Source organism: Eptesicus fuscus, chromosome 22 (genome assembly GCF_027574615.1).
Source record: "Eptesicus fuscus isolate TK198812 chromosome 22, DD_ASM_mEF_20220401, whole genome shotgun sequence".
Classification (NCBI taxonomy): domain Eukaryota; kingdom Metazoa; phylum Chordata; class Mammalia; order Chiroptera; family Vespertilionidae; genus Eptesicus; species Eptesicus fuscus.
The window spans coordinates 44,339,670-44,355,380 of record NC_072494.1 but is presented as its reverse complement, the minus strand read 5'-3'; the positions used below and the strand labels follow the sequence as shown (position 1 = coordinate 44,355,380).

General features: G+C 62.1%; 1 protein-coding gene across 1 annotated transcript; it reads right to left on the bottom strand.

The window, feature by feature from the left end:
• Positions 1-6,240: 6,240 nt before the first annotated feature.
• Positions 6,241-13,331, bottom strand: ADAMTS4 (ADAM metallopeptidase with thrombospondin type 1 motif 4). Its single transcript, XM_008153151.3, has 9 exons — positions 12,726-13,331; positions 11,383-11,706; positions 11,138-11,270; positions 10,120-10,290; positions 9,280-9,566; positions 8,599-8,785; positions 8,218-8,393; positions 7,267-7,442; positions 6,241-6,664 (listed from the first exon to the last, which is right to left on the bottom strand). Exons 1-9 carry the CDS (start codon positions 13,329-13,331, stop codon positions 6,241-6,243), a joined length of 2,484 nt encoding a protein of 827 aa, XP_008151373.2.
• Positions 13,332-15,711: the final 2,380 nt, after the last annotated feature.

Below are 15,711 nucleotides of genomic sequence, written 5' to 3'. Positions count from 1 at the left end.
CGGGCCTTTGGGGCACCCCTCCCACCCCGAACTCCTGCGTGCGCCCACCCGGCCCGGTCCACACTCCGCCCGGGACCCGCTCCATCGAGTTTGTCTGCAGCCTTTGCTCCAAACTCCTCCTCCTCCCGATCGCCCGCACGTGTATGCGGGCCTCTCAGCCCTCCATCCGCGGCCCGTACCTGCTCTGCGGCTTCCCGTGGTCACCGCCGGCCTGACAGCCCGGAAGGCGCCTCTGCCGCCATCTTGGATGCTGGCGGGGGCGGGGCCGCGCTCGGGGCGGGGCCGAGCTCGGGGGCGGGGCCGCGGGCGGGGGCGGGGCCGCGCTCGGGGCGGGGCCGAGCTCGGGGGCGGGGCCGCGGGCGGGGGCGGGGCCGCTGGGCGGGCGGTTCGCGGGGTGACCGCGCCGCGCGGAATGCCGTTCCCCACCCCTCAGCCCTGGAAACCGGCAGCCAGGCCGGCGCAGGCCTGAGACCGACCCAGAGGCGAGCCCTGCGGGGTGTCTCGTGGCGCCCCTGCTACCTGACGCCACTTAGTAGCAGCAGGGACCTCGCCCGGGGGACAGTGTTGCCGGCTGCTCCGCACTTTGTGTCCACCTGGTACCCCTCTCGCCTCGCCCTTTGTATCCACCTGGTACCCCCGGGCCTCGCCCTTTGTGTCCACCTGGTACCCCCGGGCCTCGCCCTTTGTGTCCACCTGGTACCCCCGGGCCTCGCACTTTGTGTCCACCTGGTACCCCCGGGCCTCGCACTTTGTGTCCACCTGGTACCCCCGGGCCTCGCCCTTTGTGTCCACCTGGTACCCCCGGGCCTCGCCCTTTGTGTCCACCTGGTACCCCTCTCGCCTCGCCCTTTGTGTCCACCTGGTACCCCCGGGCCTCGCCCTTTGTGTCCACCTGGTACCCCTCTCGCCTCGCCCTTTGTGTCCACCTGGGGTCTCTCCGTTGACCTGCGGTTTGTCTGGTGACCTCCCTGCCCGCCTGGCGCCTCGTTGCTCTGGAGCAGAGGTTCACGCGGGGACCCGAGGAGCTGGGTCTCCTCGCACAGCTCGCCTTGAGCGGCGGCGGCTCCCTCCCGGTGGAGAGCGCAGGAGGGTTCCCGGGAGAAGTGATGGCGAAGGGGAACCGGAAGGACTTGTCCACAGCACAGCCATCTGCTTGTAAGACTGTTACAACTCTGTGCGCAACTGATCGACAGGCAAATTCTGCCCTCTCTGCTGGAGGTTCGAATCACCCAGGACTCCCCACATTGTAGAAAAAAGCAGTTTTTGCCTCCATTTTCATATTCATTTCTGTGTACCGACCTGTAAGTCTGCTCTTTGGATTTCCTTTTGAACCAGTTGTGACATCTTCCTAGTCCTCAGTGAGTTAAATAGAACCTTGAACACACATTCATTTTTATATGTGTACTGACAAGAACGTGACCACACTTTAGACAGGCTTGGGTCCCCCACTTGTCTGAACCGTCTTTTCAAATAGGCCTCATTCTCGGGCCTCTAGCCACTTCCCAAGAATCCTGCCAACATTAATATCTGATCAGCCTGGCCTGCCTTTAGCAAAAATCTTGTCTGTTTAGCAAGACTCTCCCTACCCTCGATGTAATTTTCTATCCGCTGACCCTCTGGTTCTGCTCATTGGCTATACATACCCACTTGTCCATACTATATTCAGAGTTGAGCCCAATCTCTCTCAGATTGCAATAATCCTGAACAAAGTCTTCTTTACTACTTTAATAAGTGTCAGAATAATTTTTTCTTTAACCGTGTGAGTCAGAATTTTATCTTTTTCTGAAAAATATCTTCTAACATTTGAATAGTCTTCTGGGCAGAGGAAACCATAAGGGCAAAAGCCTGGAAATGAGGGAGAAATTAAGGATTGGGGAAGTTAAAAATGGATCAGTAAAGCTGGACAACAGGGTGAAGAGAATAGTGAGCTATGGGACTGGCTGGTAAGTAGATACTAGGTAACGGAAGACTCCGTAAAGCCCATTGCAGGAGCTGGGTTTTGTTCTGAGGGCAGGAGGAAGGATTGGAGTGCTGTGCCCGGCAGCCCAAAGGCCAGAACTTTAGGCAGCTTGCTCTGCTGGAGCATTAATCGGAAGCAGAGACCCCACTGAGGAGGTTCCTGTAGAAAACTAAGTGAGATGAAGCTGATGCAGCGTAAGGTGTCATTAGTGAGACCAGAGGGAAGAGGTGCTAAATTACTAGGCAGGTAGACTGAGGCCTGAGGAAATGACTCCACTCTCGTTCTAACTAGCCTGTGTCTGAATTTCCAGTCTGCAAAAATGCCTGTTTATACATCAAACCTGCAGGTAACCCTCTGACTATCCCTGAAGGACTAGAGAAAGAATGCTCACGTTTGCTTATCCGAACTACCTGACCCTATCGTTCCAAACACTGGTCATGCAGAGGATGCCATCCGGAGCAGTGCAGAGGCTGAGCACGGGGCTGATTCTTCTCAAGAGTGTACTTTTCACTATAAGAACCCCCTGCCTGCAATGTTCCCAGGGACCCCCAGGAGCGGCTAGGCGGTCCGGCCTCACCTCCCCAGGGCGGAGATGCTCCCAGGGACCCCCAGGAGCGGCTAGGCGGTCCGGCCTCACCTCCCCAGGACAGAGATGCTCCCAGGGACCCCCAGGAGCGGCTAGGCGGGTCCGGCCTCACCTCCCTGGGGCGGCGATGTCCCCAGGGACCCCCAGGAGCGGCTAGGCGGTCCGGCCTCACCTCCCCAGGGCGGCGATGATCCCAGGGACCCCCCAGAGTGGCGGGCAGCGATGATCCCAGGGACCCCCAGGAGCATCTAGGCAGGTCCGGCCTTGCCTCCCCGGGGTGGCGATGTTCCCAGGGACCCCTGGGAGTGGCTAGGTGGGTCCGGCCTCACCTCCCCAGGCGGTGATGATCCCAGGGACCCCCAGGAGCGGCTAGGCAGTCCGGCCTCGCCTCCCCGGAGTGGCGATGAACCCAGACCCTTCCTGTGCAGTCTGGCGCTGCCCACCCCACCGCCTCCCCGGCCATGGGGTGGGCAGCGCCAGGGCCTACTCCACTCCCGATGGACCCGTACTCCCGGAAGCAGGCCATGGTGCTGCCCGCCTGCCTTCATATGCAAATTAACCACCATCGTTGGTGGGTTAATTTGCATCCTCATTCACTCTGATTGGCTGTGGGCATAGCGAAGGTACGGTCAATTTACATATTTATCTATTATTAGGTAAGATGCTGAAAGGTATTCTTTAAGAAGAGGAAGAAGAAGAAAAAGATAAAGATAAAAATTATGAACAACAAATACATATCTATCAACAAGTGAATCTAAAAACCAAGTGAATTAAAAATCTGATGAACAGAATAAACTGGTGAATATAATAGAATCAGGGGCATAGAAAGGGAGTGGACTGACAACTCTCAGGGGTAAAGGGGTGTGGGGGGTGCAGGAAGAGACTAGACAAAAATCGTACACCAATGGATGAGGACAGTGTGGGGAGGTAAGGGAAGAGGGTGGGATGGGAACCAGGTGGAGGGGAGCTATGGGGGAAAAAGAGGAACAACTGTAATAATCTGAACAATAAAGATTTATTAAATTTTAAAAGAGAGAGAGAGAAATGGGGCTGAGATGGGGTGGGGGTGGGATGAGTAGCCCGTCCCCAGCACCCCCAGGAACTGACCCCCACCCCCGCGGAGGTAGTGGTTGGACAAATGCCCAGACTCCTCTGCTCGAACCACAGGAGCAGAGACTCAGGGGCAGAAAGAGCGTCAGGAATGGGCCCAGTCACTGCTTCAGCCTCAAGCACAGGACGCCCTCGCCTCCCCTATGTGCTTGTCTGTCCCCACACAGGCCCTCCCTGCTCAGCCCCGAGCTCCCCTCCAGCACATCCTGTCCCTTTTCCCTCTGAACCCCGTGCTTGTCCCGCCGCCCGCCTCCTGCTCTCCCTGTGGGCCTCCGGCTGGGCCAGGAAAGCAATGCGGGGCCTGGGAGATGGGCTTCTTGGCTCCTGTAGGCAGCAGGCACCCCCACCCCTAGCAAGACAGAGCTGGACCCTGACTTCAGGGCACGGGGCTGAGTCCACAGCCTGGGTCTGGGAAGGGAGGTGGGGGTGAGCCCTCCGGGAGGGTCAGGCCTTCCTGGGACTAAGGGCCAGCTGCCCATGGCGTCTCCTCTCTCCTCCCACCAATCACAGAAGTAGCCAGGGCTCAGGCCCTTTCTGGGAAAAACTTCTTTGTGCCAGTCAGAGCCCTACTTCCTGGTAAAGGCACCCCGGAGGGTGATTTCCAAAGAGGGAACGGCCCTGAGTGGGAAGGGCCATCAGGGTTCCCGGTGCTCAGGGCCGGGCCTGACTCACCCCCTGCGCCCAGCAAGCTGGCTCCTCCCCGCTCCTCCCACCCAGCTCTCCGTGCCGGCTCCCGGCTCCTCCTCGTGGAGCCTAATCCACCGCCTCCTGGAAGCAGTGAGCTCCTCAGCCCTGGCTCTGGTCTGGGGGTCTGGACGGGGGTCCAGCCTCGCTAATTGGATGGAACAGCTGAGGTCCTGCTGACCTTGGCCCCCCGCAGGGAAGGGGCCGAGCACTGCAGGGGGGTCCTGTGTACTGGAAGGAAGAAGGGGCGTGCCCTGTTCACACGGCTGCTGAGGACACAGGGGACACGAAGGCGGCCTGAAGCACCGGCACTGAGGCACAGCCTGGGACACAGCCCTGGGGAGCGCAGCACACACAGCCACCCCTCAACCCCCCCCCCCTCCCACACACACACACAGCCTGCCAGAGCCAGTTCCCCAGTTGCTATGGGCTTACCTCTGCCACCCCCACCTCTGGGACTCCTCCCACCTCCACACGAGTCCCTCCCCCTCCCTAGCCGTGCCACAACTGCACACTGGAGCGCAGGTCGCCTGCTCAGCAGCACCCTCTGCCCTGGGAGGGAGTGCGGCCTCAGGCCCTCCCCCTGCCTCCACCAAACCACACTCCATTCTTCCTCAATTCCATTCTGGCCTCCGGTCTTCAAAGAGGCTGGGCTTCCACTGGTTGATTCTGTGGGCCCTGTCACTCAATAGTCCTAACGGTGGCCTCTCGCCTGGGCATAGCCTTCACTATCCTGAAAAACTGCCACTGCTTCCTAGAACACCGTGGGAACTGTATAATGAGCCCCCTCGCACACAGGAGCCACCTGAGGCAGCATCGGGAGTTACCCGACTCTGATAAGATGAACCTGCGCTCAAAGTCAGACCCCCAACTCCTGCTCCAAAGCACTTTCTGCCCCCAACGAGCCCCACTGCTGAGGCTTGTTTTGTCCAAGTCGCTGTTCTTGGGATCTCTGCACCTTCACGTAGTTACTTATCGTGCTGGGAGCCAAGTGTTTATTTCCTCATCGATGGGAACCCGCAGAGATTGGGACAGAGCGCTCAGAGTCAGGACGGGGTTCCGCCAAGCAGAGGCTCCGCGCTGGGCCAGGGCCGGCTCCGCTGGCGTGGCTCCTTGCCACCTTGGAGTGCGTGGCAGGCCCCTGGGCGGGCGGAGCCGGCAGGTGAGTCGCAGCGGCAGCCGCGTTCCCAGGGCGGCCACTCGCACCCCTGCCACAGCCCTCCGGGAGGGGTTATGATCGGATTGGGGACGTGTGTTCACAATGTGGAGCCGGGGTGCCGCCTGCATCTGTCTGACTCCAAAGGGCGCACAGAAATAACAGAATTCAAATTACATTTAAAAACAGGGCAATCCTGACTCCCCGAGGCCCTGCCTGCCCCGCGGCGTCCTTTCCCAGAAAATAGCTCTCAGGAGAGGAGGGCAGGGCAGGCTGCACCTCATGCAGACACACGCATATCTTCACACACACACACACACACACACGCCACTGGGCTCATCACCCCACCCCGGATTTCCTGGCCAGAGTGAGGCCATGAGGGGCAGAGGGGCAGTTTCCACAGAGCCCCTTCCTTGGTGCTAGATAAACGTGAATAAATACTAAATAAATACAACAGGGCCCTGCCTCCCCTCCTGTGACCGGCAGGCAGGGGGCAGTTTAGACGGGAAGGTCTCCCAGCCGGTGCTCCGGCGGCTGCCTCCAGGGCAGGAGCAGGCAGGGGGCAGTTTAGACGGGAAGGTCTCCCAGCCGGTGCTCCGGTGGCTGCCTCCAGGGCAGGAGCAGGCAGGGCCGCCTGCGCATCCTTGTTGGGGGCACACCCTCCTCACTGTGTCCAGCACGAGGCTCCTTCGAAGCCCCTTCTCCCAGCTCAGTCCGGCGGCGCCAGGGCGCCGGGAGGTGAGGCTATTTCTTGCCGGTCCAGGGGCGGCGCCGCAGCACCTCCAGGATCTGCGCCTTTCGGTGCAGCCAGTCCCGGGGAGCCGGCTGCCGCGGAGGGGCCGGCAGGGGCACGAAGAAACTGTACCGGACGCGGGCATTCTGGGGGTCACCGGCCATCAGGACCTGCAGCGTTAAGGGCTGGGCCAGGGGCCCGTGGCCGGCCAGCGTCTCGGTGGCTGCTGTGGCCCCGCTGTAGCGCAGGCTGGCGGCCCCTGCCAGCACCACGTCGGTGGGGGAGGGCGTCAGTGTGTATTCACCGTTGAGGGCATAGGAGCCGTTGGGGAGTCTGAGGGCCAGGTAGAGGCTCTGCACACCTGGGGCCTCCTGCTGCCGCACCAGGATGTGGGTGGCCCCCGCCGGCATGGTGACCACGCTGTTGTAGCCGTACCTGTGCGGAAGGAGCAAAGGTGACTCAGCGTCTTCCAAACCCTCAGCCTTCTGAGCCTTGTGTGTGTGCATCTCTGTGTGCCTGGCATGTATGCCTGTGTGAGAGCACATGTGTTGACACTTGCATCTATGTGCATGTGCATGTATATGTGTGCGTGCATGCAAGTGTGATGTGTGAGTGTACATGCGTGTATCTGTATTAGTGTGTTTGTGTGCATGTGTTGAGTGTGGGTGTACATGAGAGTGTGTGTGTGTGTGTGTGTGTGTGTGTGTGCGCAGAGGGCTGTCTTCCTAGACATATGTGAGGTGTCCAGCCTGGATCTCAGTTCCTGTGAACGTGCCTCCACCCTCTGACCTCTGGACTTCCCACCGGCTGCCCCTGCACTGAGGTGCCCTTTGAAGTCTGACTCCTTGGTGCCTGCTCAGTTCCCACTGTCCCTCCAGGAGGGAGGCCGCCCCGGGAGCCTGCTGAACAGGCGGACACTGCAACCTGCTTGCTCATCCGTCCTCTTCACTAGACTCTCAGAGGAGAGTGCTGAGCTCACCTCACCCCCAGGCCCAGAGTGCCAGGAGGTGGAAGGAGGAGATAAATGGTGGATGAACCTGAACTTTCTGGAGGAGCCGGACTGCTTGCTGCAGCCGGAGCCGTTGCCGCCGCACACCATGCATTTGTCAAATTTCTTTTTGGAGCCAATGACGCGGTCACAGCCGGCATGGATGCAGCGGCCTTGAACACAGACCGAGGTGCTGTCTGGGGAGCAGGGGGTCCCGTCTGCCACCTGAGGAGAAAAGGAGGAATGCCAAGGGCCCCTCCCCCGTCCAGGGGGCTGGTAACCAAGAGAGACCCACACCCGTGAGGGCGGGGCTGTGGACGGAGTGGGGAGGGGCCCAGAAGGACCGCCTCAGAGCCTCTCCGAACCAGGCTCGGCGCTAAGTGCTTACAAACGCGTCTCCTGGAGGGCTCTGAGCTGGACACTGAGGCTCCGCGTTAGGAACCTGGCCAAAGGCTGCGTGCCGGCAGCCGAAGAGAACGGTGATGGGAAATGCATGACGAGGTCCCAACCCCAAGCCCTAAACCTTGAGGGCACCGTCCCAGACAGCCGCCAGAGGGCAGCCAACTGTAGGAATGCTCCGGACGCCGGGCAGAGAGCACTCCGGGGCGTCTTCCTCCCCCTCAGCCTCCAGCCCGGGCCTAGCACAGAGCGAGTGCAGGCGCCGCTGTCTCCTGCAGGCCTGGCCGCCCAAGAGCTGACGGAGCACTGCTGGGATTGGGCGGAGGGGCCCATAGGGAAGGGTCAGAGCCCTGCCCCAAAGGCCACACACTCCCTCTTCCTACTCGGAGCCGGGGGAGGGGGCGGGGGGGGGGGGGCAGGCTGCACTGCCCTATGGGCCCGTTGTCCGGAGCTGGGGTTTGTTTTCCAAATACCATGAACAGATAGGCCCCAGGGAACTGGCTGCTGGCCTGGCCGTGGGACAGCCAGCAGGGGCCTGCGCCTGCAGAAGGCAGAGGGCCAGTCGGAGTATGGGCACAGACAGGCCGGCGTCCCGGCTCACCCGCGGCTCCAGCACGTAGTAGTAGCCCAGGGCCCGGGCCTGGCAGGTGAGTTTGCACTGGTCACGGGCAGCCACACCCACGTAGCGAGGGACCCAGTCCATGGGCCCGGGGAAGCTCTTGAAGAGGTCAGGGCGGTGGTTGTAGGCAGCACACTGCTCTTCACGGAAGGTCAGTGCTGTAAGGGCGACAGCCACAGTCAGGGCCTGGCCCCTCACCCCCACCAGCCCTGCACCTGGCCCCTCAGATCCCCCAGCTGGCACCTCTCTGCCCTGGGGCGGGGGGGGGGGCAGGTCCTGAAGGGTAAAAACTGCCCTCCCTGCAGGGACATCGGCACTTTCTTGGTTCCCGAAGTGCCCCCACCTGGTCCCGCCGGCCCTCACCTGAGCCCTCCGGGCAGGCCTGCGTGCTGCAGGAGCGGAAGCGGGTGCGGCGGCCCTCACAGTACTCGCCGCCGTTCCGGGGGACGGGCTGCGAGCAGTCCCGGGAGGAGAACTGGACGCCGCCCCCGCAGCTCCGAGAGCAGCTGCCCCAGGACCCCCAGGGACCCCAGCCGCCGGCCTGTGGGACCTGCAGCCGCACCGAAAGGAAGGGTGGTAACCATGCTCCCTCCTGGGCACCAGGCCACCCCTGCCCAGGCCTCTGCCCCCTGCCCACGCCTCTGCCCCCTGCCCAGGCCTCTGCCCCCTGCCCACGCCTCTGCCCCCTGCCCAGGCCTCTGCCCCCTGCCCACGCCTCTGCCCCCTGCCCAGGCCTCTGCCCCCTGCCCACGCCTCTGCCCCCTTCCCAGGCCTCTGCCCCCTGCCCACGCCTCTGCCCCCTTCCCAGGCCTCTGCCCCCTGCCCACGCCTCTGCCCCCTTCCCAGGCCTCTGCCCCCTGCCCAGGCCTCTGCCCCCTGCCCAGGCCTCTGCCCCCTTCCCAGGCCTCTGCCCCCTGCCCACGCCTCTGCCCCCTGCCCAGGCCTCTGCCCCCTGCCCACGCCTCTGCCCCCTGCCCAGGCCTCTGCCCCCTGCCCAGGCCTCTGCCCCCTGCCCAGGCCTCTGCCCCCTGCCTGCTGCCGCACCTTGAAGTCCTGGAGTTGGTCCATGTGGAGGCAGCGGCCGCCCATACAGGCCAGTGCGGGCCCACACGGGGTGCCGTCGGCCCAGGGCGAATGCTTGGTCTGGCACATGGCGTGACCATTGAGATGGCCAGAGCACCAGAGGGCAGCACAGGGCGGCGGCAGCTGTGGGCAGTGGTGTGAGTCAGGCCCGAAGGTCAGCTGGCACTGGCGGTCAGCGTCATAGTCTTTGCCAGGGAACGTCACAGGCAGGTGCAGGGGAGCCGCCGGCTTGTCTAAGAGACAGTGCCCTGGGAGGGCAGGACCGCGGGCTCAGGCCCTCGAGATCGCCACCGAGGGCTTGGGCTCCTGGGCCCAGGCTCTGGGCCCCACGCCCCAGGCCTGCACGGAGCTGTGCGGAGCCGGCTGCTTACGGCGTGAGGAGCACCGGCTCACTGCTGGTCCAACCACCTCATTCCATCCCTGCCAACACCTACGAGCAGTTGCCATCACCAGGCCTGTCTCACAGGTCAGCACAGAGGCAACATGACTCTCAGCACACACCCCACATCTAAAGAACAGACACCAGACACCGGCAGCCACTCCGCCTGCCTCCCCGAGCAGCCGCAGAGCCGCTGAGTCTGCAGCCGCCCACAGCCCTGCCCGGGCGTCACCTGCTGGGCGAGCACAGCTCAGTGACCAGGCACTGCCTTCCCTGCAGCCCGTGCCAGGCAGTCTCATTCTGTCGACAATGTGCCTCCCCTGGTAGCATTTCTCGTCCCATCCCACGCTGCAGGGGGCGCCCACTCAGCCCACGGGGAGGAGGCAGAGAGCACGGCCAGGGACAGCGGGCGGTCTGCCTACCGTAGCCATTGTCTAGGAAGTCCGTGATGAAGCGGGCGCTGCAGGGGGACCAGGGCTCCTCAGGATCCACGTGAGCCATCACAGGAGCCATGACGTGGCGGGAGGTGCTCCCAGGCCCGTTCAGGCCCACGCACGGCTTGGAGTTGTCGTGGAGCATGTTGAAGACGTGGCCTGTGAGAGCGGAGGCCCTGCTGGAGCCAGGGGTTCCCTCCCGGGCAGCCTCACAAAGTTGGCTGCAGCCGTGGATGGTCCTGCCTGGCTCCACCCCCCTCTGATGCTCTGAGGGCTCCTCAGTATGTAGCCCCCCCAGAGCTCTGCTTCCCCTTCCCCCCAAAATATGCTCAGGGTCCTTCTACCTACCTTCCCTGTAGCCAACGTTCCCAACCCTGTCCCACCCCTCCATCCCCCGCGCTGCTGAACAATGCCTCCTCCGATACTGTGCTACCCCGCACACATACCGTCTTATGCCGCACCCATACACATGTTCACATAGACACACAGTAATAGTGGGTTTCCACATACACTCCCCCCCCACACATGCATACATTACATACTCTCACACACATGCATGCACTCACTCTCTCACACACATACACACACTCTCACATGTATGCACATACACAGACGGACAACACATGCACACACTCACATACATGTGCGTGCACACATACATGCATACTCACACAATATGCACACATGAATTGCATACACATACATACGCTCACTCACACAATGCATGCACACACTCACATGAATACACATACACTCACACACACACAGTTACAGTGGCTTCCACGCGCTAGCTCAATTAATAGAAAACCTACATGTGTGTGTGTCTACACTCAGAGAGAGGAGGAGGAGGCCCTGGACCTAGGCCCGGAGGGAGGAAGAAACACCTTGACCCCATCTGCACCCTGGTGAGCTCATTGTCCCCGCGCCGCACCCCTGCCCCCTGCCGCCTCTCTCACCATCCCAGACCCCACAGCCTCCCCCCCCCCCCCCCCCCCGCACCCAGTACCCAGTTCGTGAGCAGCAGTGAAGGCCGACTGGAGCCCGTCATCCTCCACGATGGCACAGCTCCGAGCCGAGTCACACACGGTGCCCACGTCGGCCATGCCCAGGGTGTCACAGGTGGAGGCCCCACACAGGTCCTGGGGAGGGGCCGCAGAAGATGCATGAGGACTCGACACCGGGGTCCCCTGAGCTGCCACCCGGACGAAGGGGCTCGGGCAGGTGCCGTTCACATGGTGCTGACGGGCCTACCTGACGGGTAAACAGAATGGCCGTGTCAAAGTGATCCGGGTCCGAGTCCTCTGGGGTGTTGAGCCCTCGCTGCCAAGCACAGAAGTGGTGCAGGGTCTGGGCGGCACTGGGCCCCACCGGGGGCCCTTCCCGGCCCGGCCCCAGCACCACCAGCCGCGTCACCACCAGGCTGACGGGGTTGCGGATGCTTGGGTGCTTGAAGGCCTTGGCCGCAGCGGCCATGACCGTGAGCAGGTAGCGCTTCAGCCCTGCGCCGTGAAACGCTGCCATCGTGTCGTCCGCCACCACCAGGGTCTCCACATATCTGCTCAGGGAAGCAAAGCGCTGGAGAGAGAGGGGAGGAGGGCCTGAACAGCCGCCCGCCACAGGCCGGCCCACTTTCCCTCAGCGCTGCCTGGTCTGGAAGTGGGCAGCGCAGGCTGGGTCCCACACCCCACCCCACCAGCTTCCTGGATTGCTGGGTCCCTCCTCCAGCCCAAACCCCAGAGCTTTTGTGCTAACTCTGAGAAATCAGCTGTTGGTTAGGAGATGGAGAGGAGGGGTGCGGGTTCCCAGTGGTGAAAAGCAGCTGGGACTGCTCCTGGGAGGGGCGTTGGGGCCCCCAGGCCTGACTGTGGCCGGGCCTCAGTGCTGGGCTGCAACGTGTCCGCCCTGAGTGGTTAGAGGAACAATTCAGTCAGCAGCCAGGGCTGGGGCCAGATCTCAGCGTGGCGGGTGTGGAGGGAGCGTCTGGTCTGGATTAAAGCTGGAGAGAGAAGGAGGCGGGAGGAAGGGGAGCCTGGAGTGGGAGGGGGAAGGAGGGAGCCTGCAGCCTTGCAGTCAGGCCAGGGTGGGAAGGGGCCTGGCCGGGACGCGGTGGGAGTGCCTCTCCTCCGTCCACTCCTGCCCGAGTTTGCAGTTTGCAGGACAATTTGGAAGGCAGTATCAGAAGCCAGAAGCCAGTCCCTTGGGCCTCAACTCTCACTCCTTTAGCGTGTGTGTGTGTGTGCGTGTGTGTGTGTGTGTGTGTGTGTGTGTGGTGGGGGTGGATTTGGGGCACAGGAAAGAGTCAAGGCCAAGAGCCTGAGGAGAGGCTTCACCTGGGCCTGAGCAGCAGGCTGCCAGGCCGGGAGGGGTGGGGGGAAGGGGAGGACCACTCCCAGCACGGAGCCTCCCACTCACCTCTTGGGACCCTGCTGGGAGGGGGGTGAGGCAGGGAGCAGCCCGCACCTGCCGAGAGGGCTCATGGGAAGGGAAGAGAGGGAAGCGGCAGAATGACAGAAGTGGACGTGGGCGGGGCGAGGGACACGGGTCAGGGGGCAGGTAAGGCGGGAGGGGCTGCAGGGCGCTCTCGGGGAGCCTACCTTGGCTCTTCGGGGGCTGGGCTTGGGGTTCCTGGGAGGCGCCTTGACGCTGCACATGGGGCCCTGGCTGCTGGCAGGGCTCTTCCGGCGTAGGACATGAGCCTCAGGCCCCCCAGCAGAATTAGGGACCCCTCCCTCCAGGGGCTGGATGTGGAGTTCGGTCCCCCGATACTGCAGCACCCCTAACAGAGCTCCCTCGTCCCAGTGCAGAGATGCCACCGACTCGGGATCTCCGTTGATGGTGCCGGTGAGGTACGTGCCCGGCTCCGCCCCACCCAGCAGCTCGGGCGCCGGGCCCAGGTACTGCACCGTCAGCCCCTCCACCCGCACGCCCGGGTCTTGCTCCAGCTCTAACAGCAGCATCTCCCCGAAGGCGGGCAGGCGGTACCACAGCCTGGCAGGGGTGCCCGAGCCAGGCAGGGCGCTGCCGTTGAGCTTCTCTGGAAACACGATCTCCTCCTCCCGGGGGAGGGGGCTCGCCGGCCTGGCTGAGGGCAGGAGGGAGGCCTGCAGCAGCAGGAGCAGGGTGGGGAGCCGACAGGATGGAGCTCCCCACAGCCAGCAGCCTGCCCAGCCCCTCCTGGAGTGCGGGTCCGTCGGGGACATGGCGGTGCTGAAGCCGGGAGGACTGCCGCCGGGCCCGCGCCCTTCACGCCCCGGCCCGAGGAGAGCTCCCGGGCAGCCTGGGCTTGGACCAGCGCCAGGTCAGAGGCAGCGGCTCAGGGGGCTGGGGGCCTTCCGGCGAGATGGAGAAATGTGGCCCTTGGCTCGGGAAAGGTGCCTCGTGGCCAGCTCCTGCAGACCCTCCTCTCCCGCGTCCTGCCTCTCCCGGCCTCTGGCTGCCCCAGACCCTGCTTCCCGGTGCCTCCGTCTGTCTGTCTCCCAGTCTGTCCTGTGGGTCTCCCTGAGGCTCCTAGCAGACGCTCCCCGCCAGCTCTTTTAAGTGTCCCCGGTCTCTGTGATTGGCTGAGCTGTAAGCCATTCAGCCAGCAGCTCTGATGGTGGGACTCAGATGGTGTCTCATTCTTTCCCAAAAACCCTAGTTTTTGTTTTCCTTTAAAGAAAAGTGGGACTTGCCCAGGGGAGGGGGATCCCGAGCAGCCGGAGGGGGGATGGGTCACAGGCCCTGGGCCAGCTGATGACATGTCTTTCCCCAAACCCACAGCCAGCTCTCAGCCGTCTCTTCCTCTTTGGTGGACAGGCCCCCAGAGGCTGGAAGTCAGGGGGAGGCCTGGCTGACGCACAGCGAGGGCCCAGGTCCCAGGAGGGCTCTGGCTCCCTTTTCCCAGGGCCCCCCAGCTGCCCTCTGCCCCCAGAGCCGGTTTCCAGGGCTGAGCAGCCTGAGTGACCTTCCCAGAAAGAGCAGGGAAGGAAGCATTCAGAGGTGAGCAGAGAGGAGGTGGCCTGACATTGTCCGGACAGGCCCAAGCGGCTGGAGTACAGAAGGCAGGGAGATGGGGCCGCAGCACCCAGCGTCAGGGAACTGACTGCCCAAAGGTAGGGTGAGTCTGCTTAGAATGGGCACCTGGAGGGGGAGGGCACCACTTTTCCTTTTATAGGAGGACCCAGGGTGGCACCTCCTCTCTTCTGAGGTCCCTTCTCTCCTCCAGGCTCTCCCTTCCGGAGGTACCATGTCCCACCCTCCAAGGCTGGGACAGCATTCCGCCTCCATCCCCCTCAGGCCCCCCTCCCCACTTCCTGACTCCCCATTCCCTGGCCTGGCTCCCAGTGGCTTCCCCCAGGCTTGTGGCCTCACTCCTACCCACTCCCAACTGCCCTCAACTCTCCCCGCCCCCAGGCAGCCACCCAGGCAGTGGTGCCGGCCCATCTGCGGGAACCCTCGCCCGGCTCCCCAATGGGTCCTGGGACATCCAGTCATCTTGTATTTTATTTATTTGTTCATCCTCACAGAGGATATTTTTTCCATTGGTTTTTATTTTATTTTAAATATATTTTTATTGATTTCAGAGAGGACGGAAGAGGGAGAGAGAAACATCCATGATGAGAATCATGGGTCAAGCCCACAACCCGGGCATGTGCCCCTTGGTCGGAGTCGAACTTGGGACCTTTCAGTTTGCAGGCCAACGCTCTATCCACTGAGCCAAACCGGCTAGGGTTCCATTGATTTTTTTAGAGAGAATGGGAGGGAGGGGGGAGAGACAGAAACATCAATGTGAGAGAGACATCCATTGTTGCCTCCCACACAGAATCAAACCAGGACCCTTCAGTCCATTGAGCCAAACCGGCTAGGGCTTTTATTTTATTTTTAAAATATGTTTTAATTGATTTTCTACAGAGAGGAAGGGAGAGGGAGAGAGAAACATCGATGAGAGAGAAACATCGATCAGCTGCCTCCTGCACACCCCCTACTGGGGATGTGCCCACAACCAAGGTACATGCCCTTGACCGGAATCGAACCCGGGACCCTTCAGTCCGCAGGCCGACGCTCTATCCACTGAGCCAAACCGGTCAGGGCTAGGGCTTTTATTTTTTAAAGTTTAAAAGAATACGTTTTATTGATTTCAGAGACAAAGGAAGAGGGAGAGAGATAGAAACATCAATGATGAGAATCAACTATGGCAGTGGTCGGCAAACTGCGGCTCTTTGGCCCCTTGAGTGTGGCTCTTCCACAAAATACCACGAGCGGGCGCGCACGTACAGTGCGATTGAAACTTCGTGGCCCATGCGCAGAAGTCGGTTTTCGGCTCTCAAAAGAAATGTCAATCGTTGTACTGTTGATATCTGGCTCTGCTGACTGATGAGTTTGCCGACCACTGATCTATGGGATCAGCTGCCTCCTGCACGCCCCCCACTGGGGTTTGAGCCTGCAACCCCGGGCCTGGCCACATGCCGCCATCTTTCATCTCTTGTTCCTGGGGGACTGGGCGAGTGGAGGCAGCCGAGCTCCAGGGTCACCCACAGGAGCCCGGGCCTGAGGGGGGGGCCGCGGGCAGGTCTCGGCAGGGGCCCAGGCAGGGGGCAGGGC

What these genes read in the sequence shown, in the direction of transcription:
- ADAMTS4 (XM_008153151.3), bottom strand. Translation starts at nt 13,331, where the DNA reads ATGTCCCCGACGGACCCGCACTCCAGGAGGGGCTGGGCAGGCTGCTGG. An exon ending in CCAGCCCCCGAAGAGCCAAG is followed by an intron (nt 11,707 to 12,725) that starts GTAGGCTCCCCG and finishes CTCTCTCTCCAG; the next exon opens with CGCTTTGCTTCCCTGAGCAG. An exon ending in ACTACGTGCTGGAGCCGCGG is followed by an intron (nt 7,443 to 8,217) that starts GTGAGCCGGGAC and finishes TTTTCTCCTCAG; the next exon opens with GTGGCAGACGGGACCCCCTG.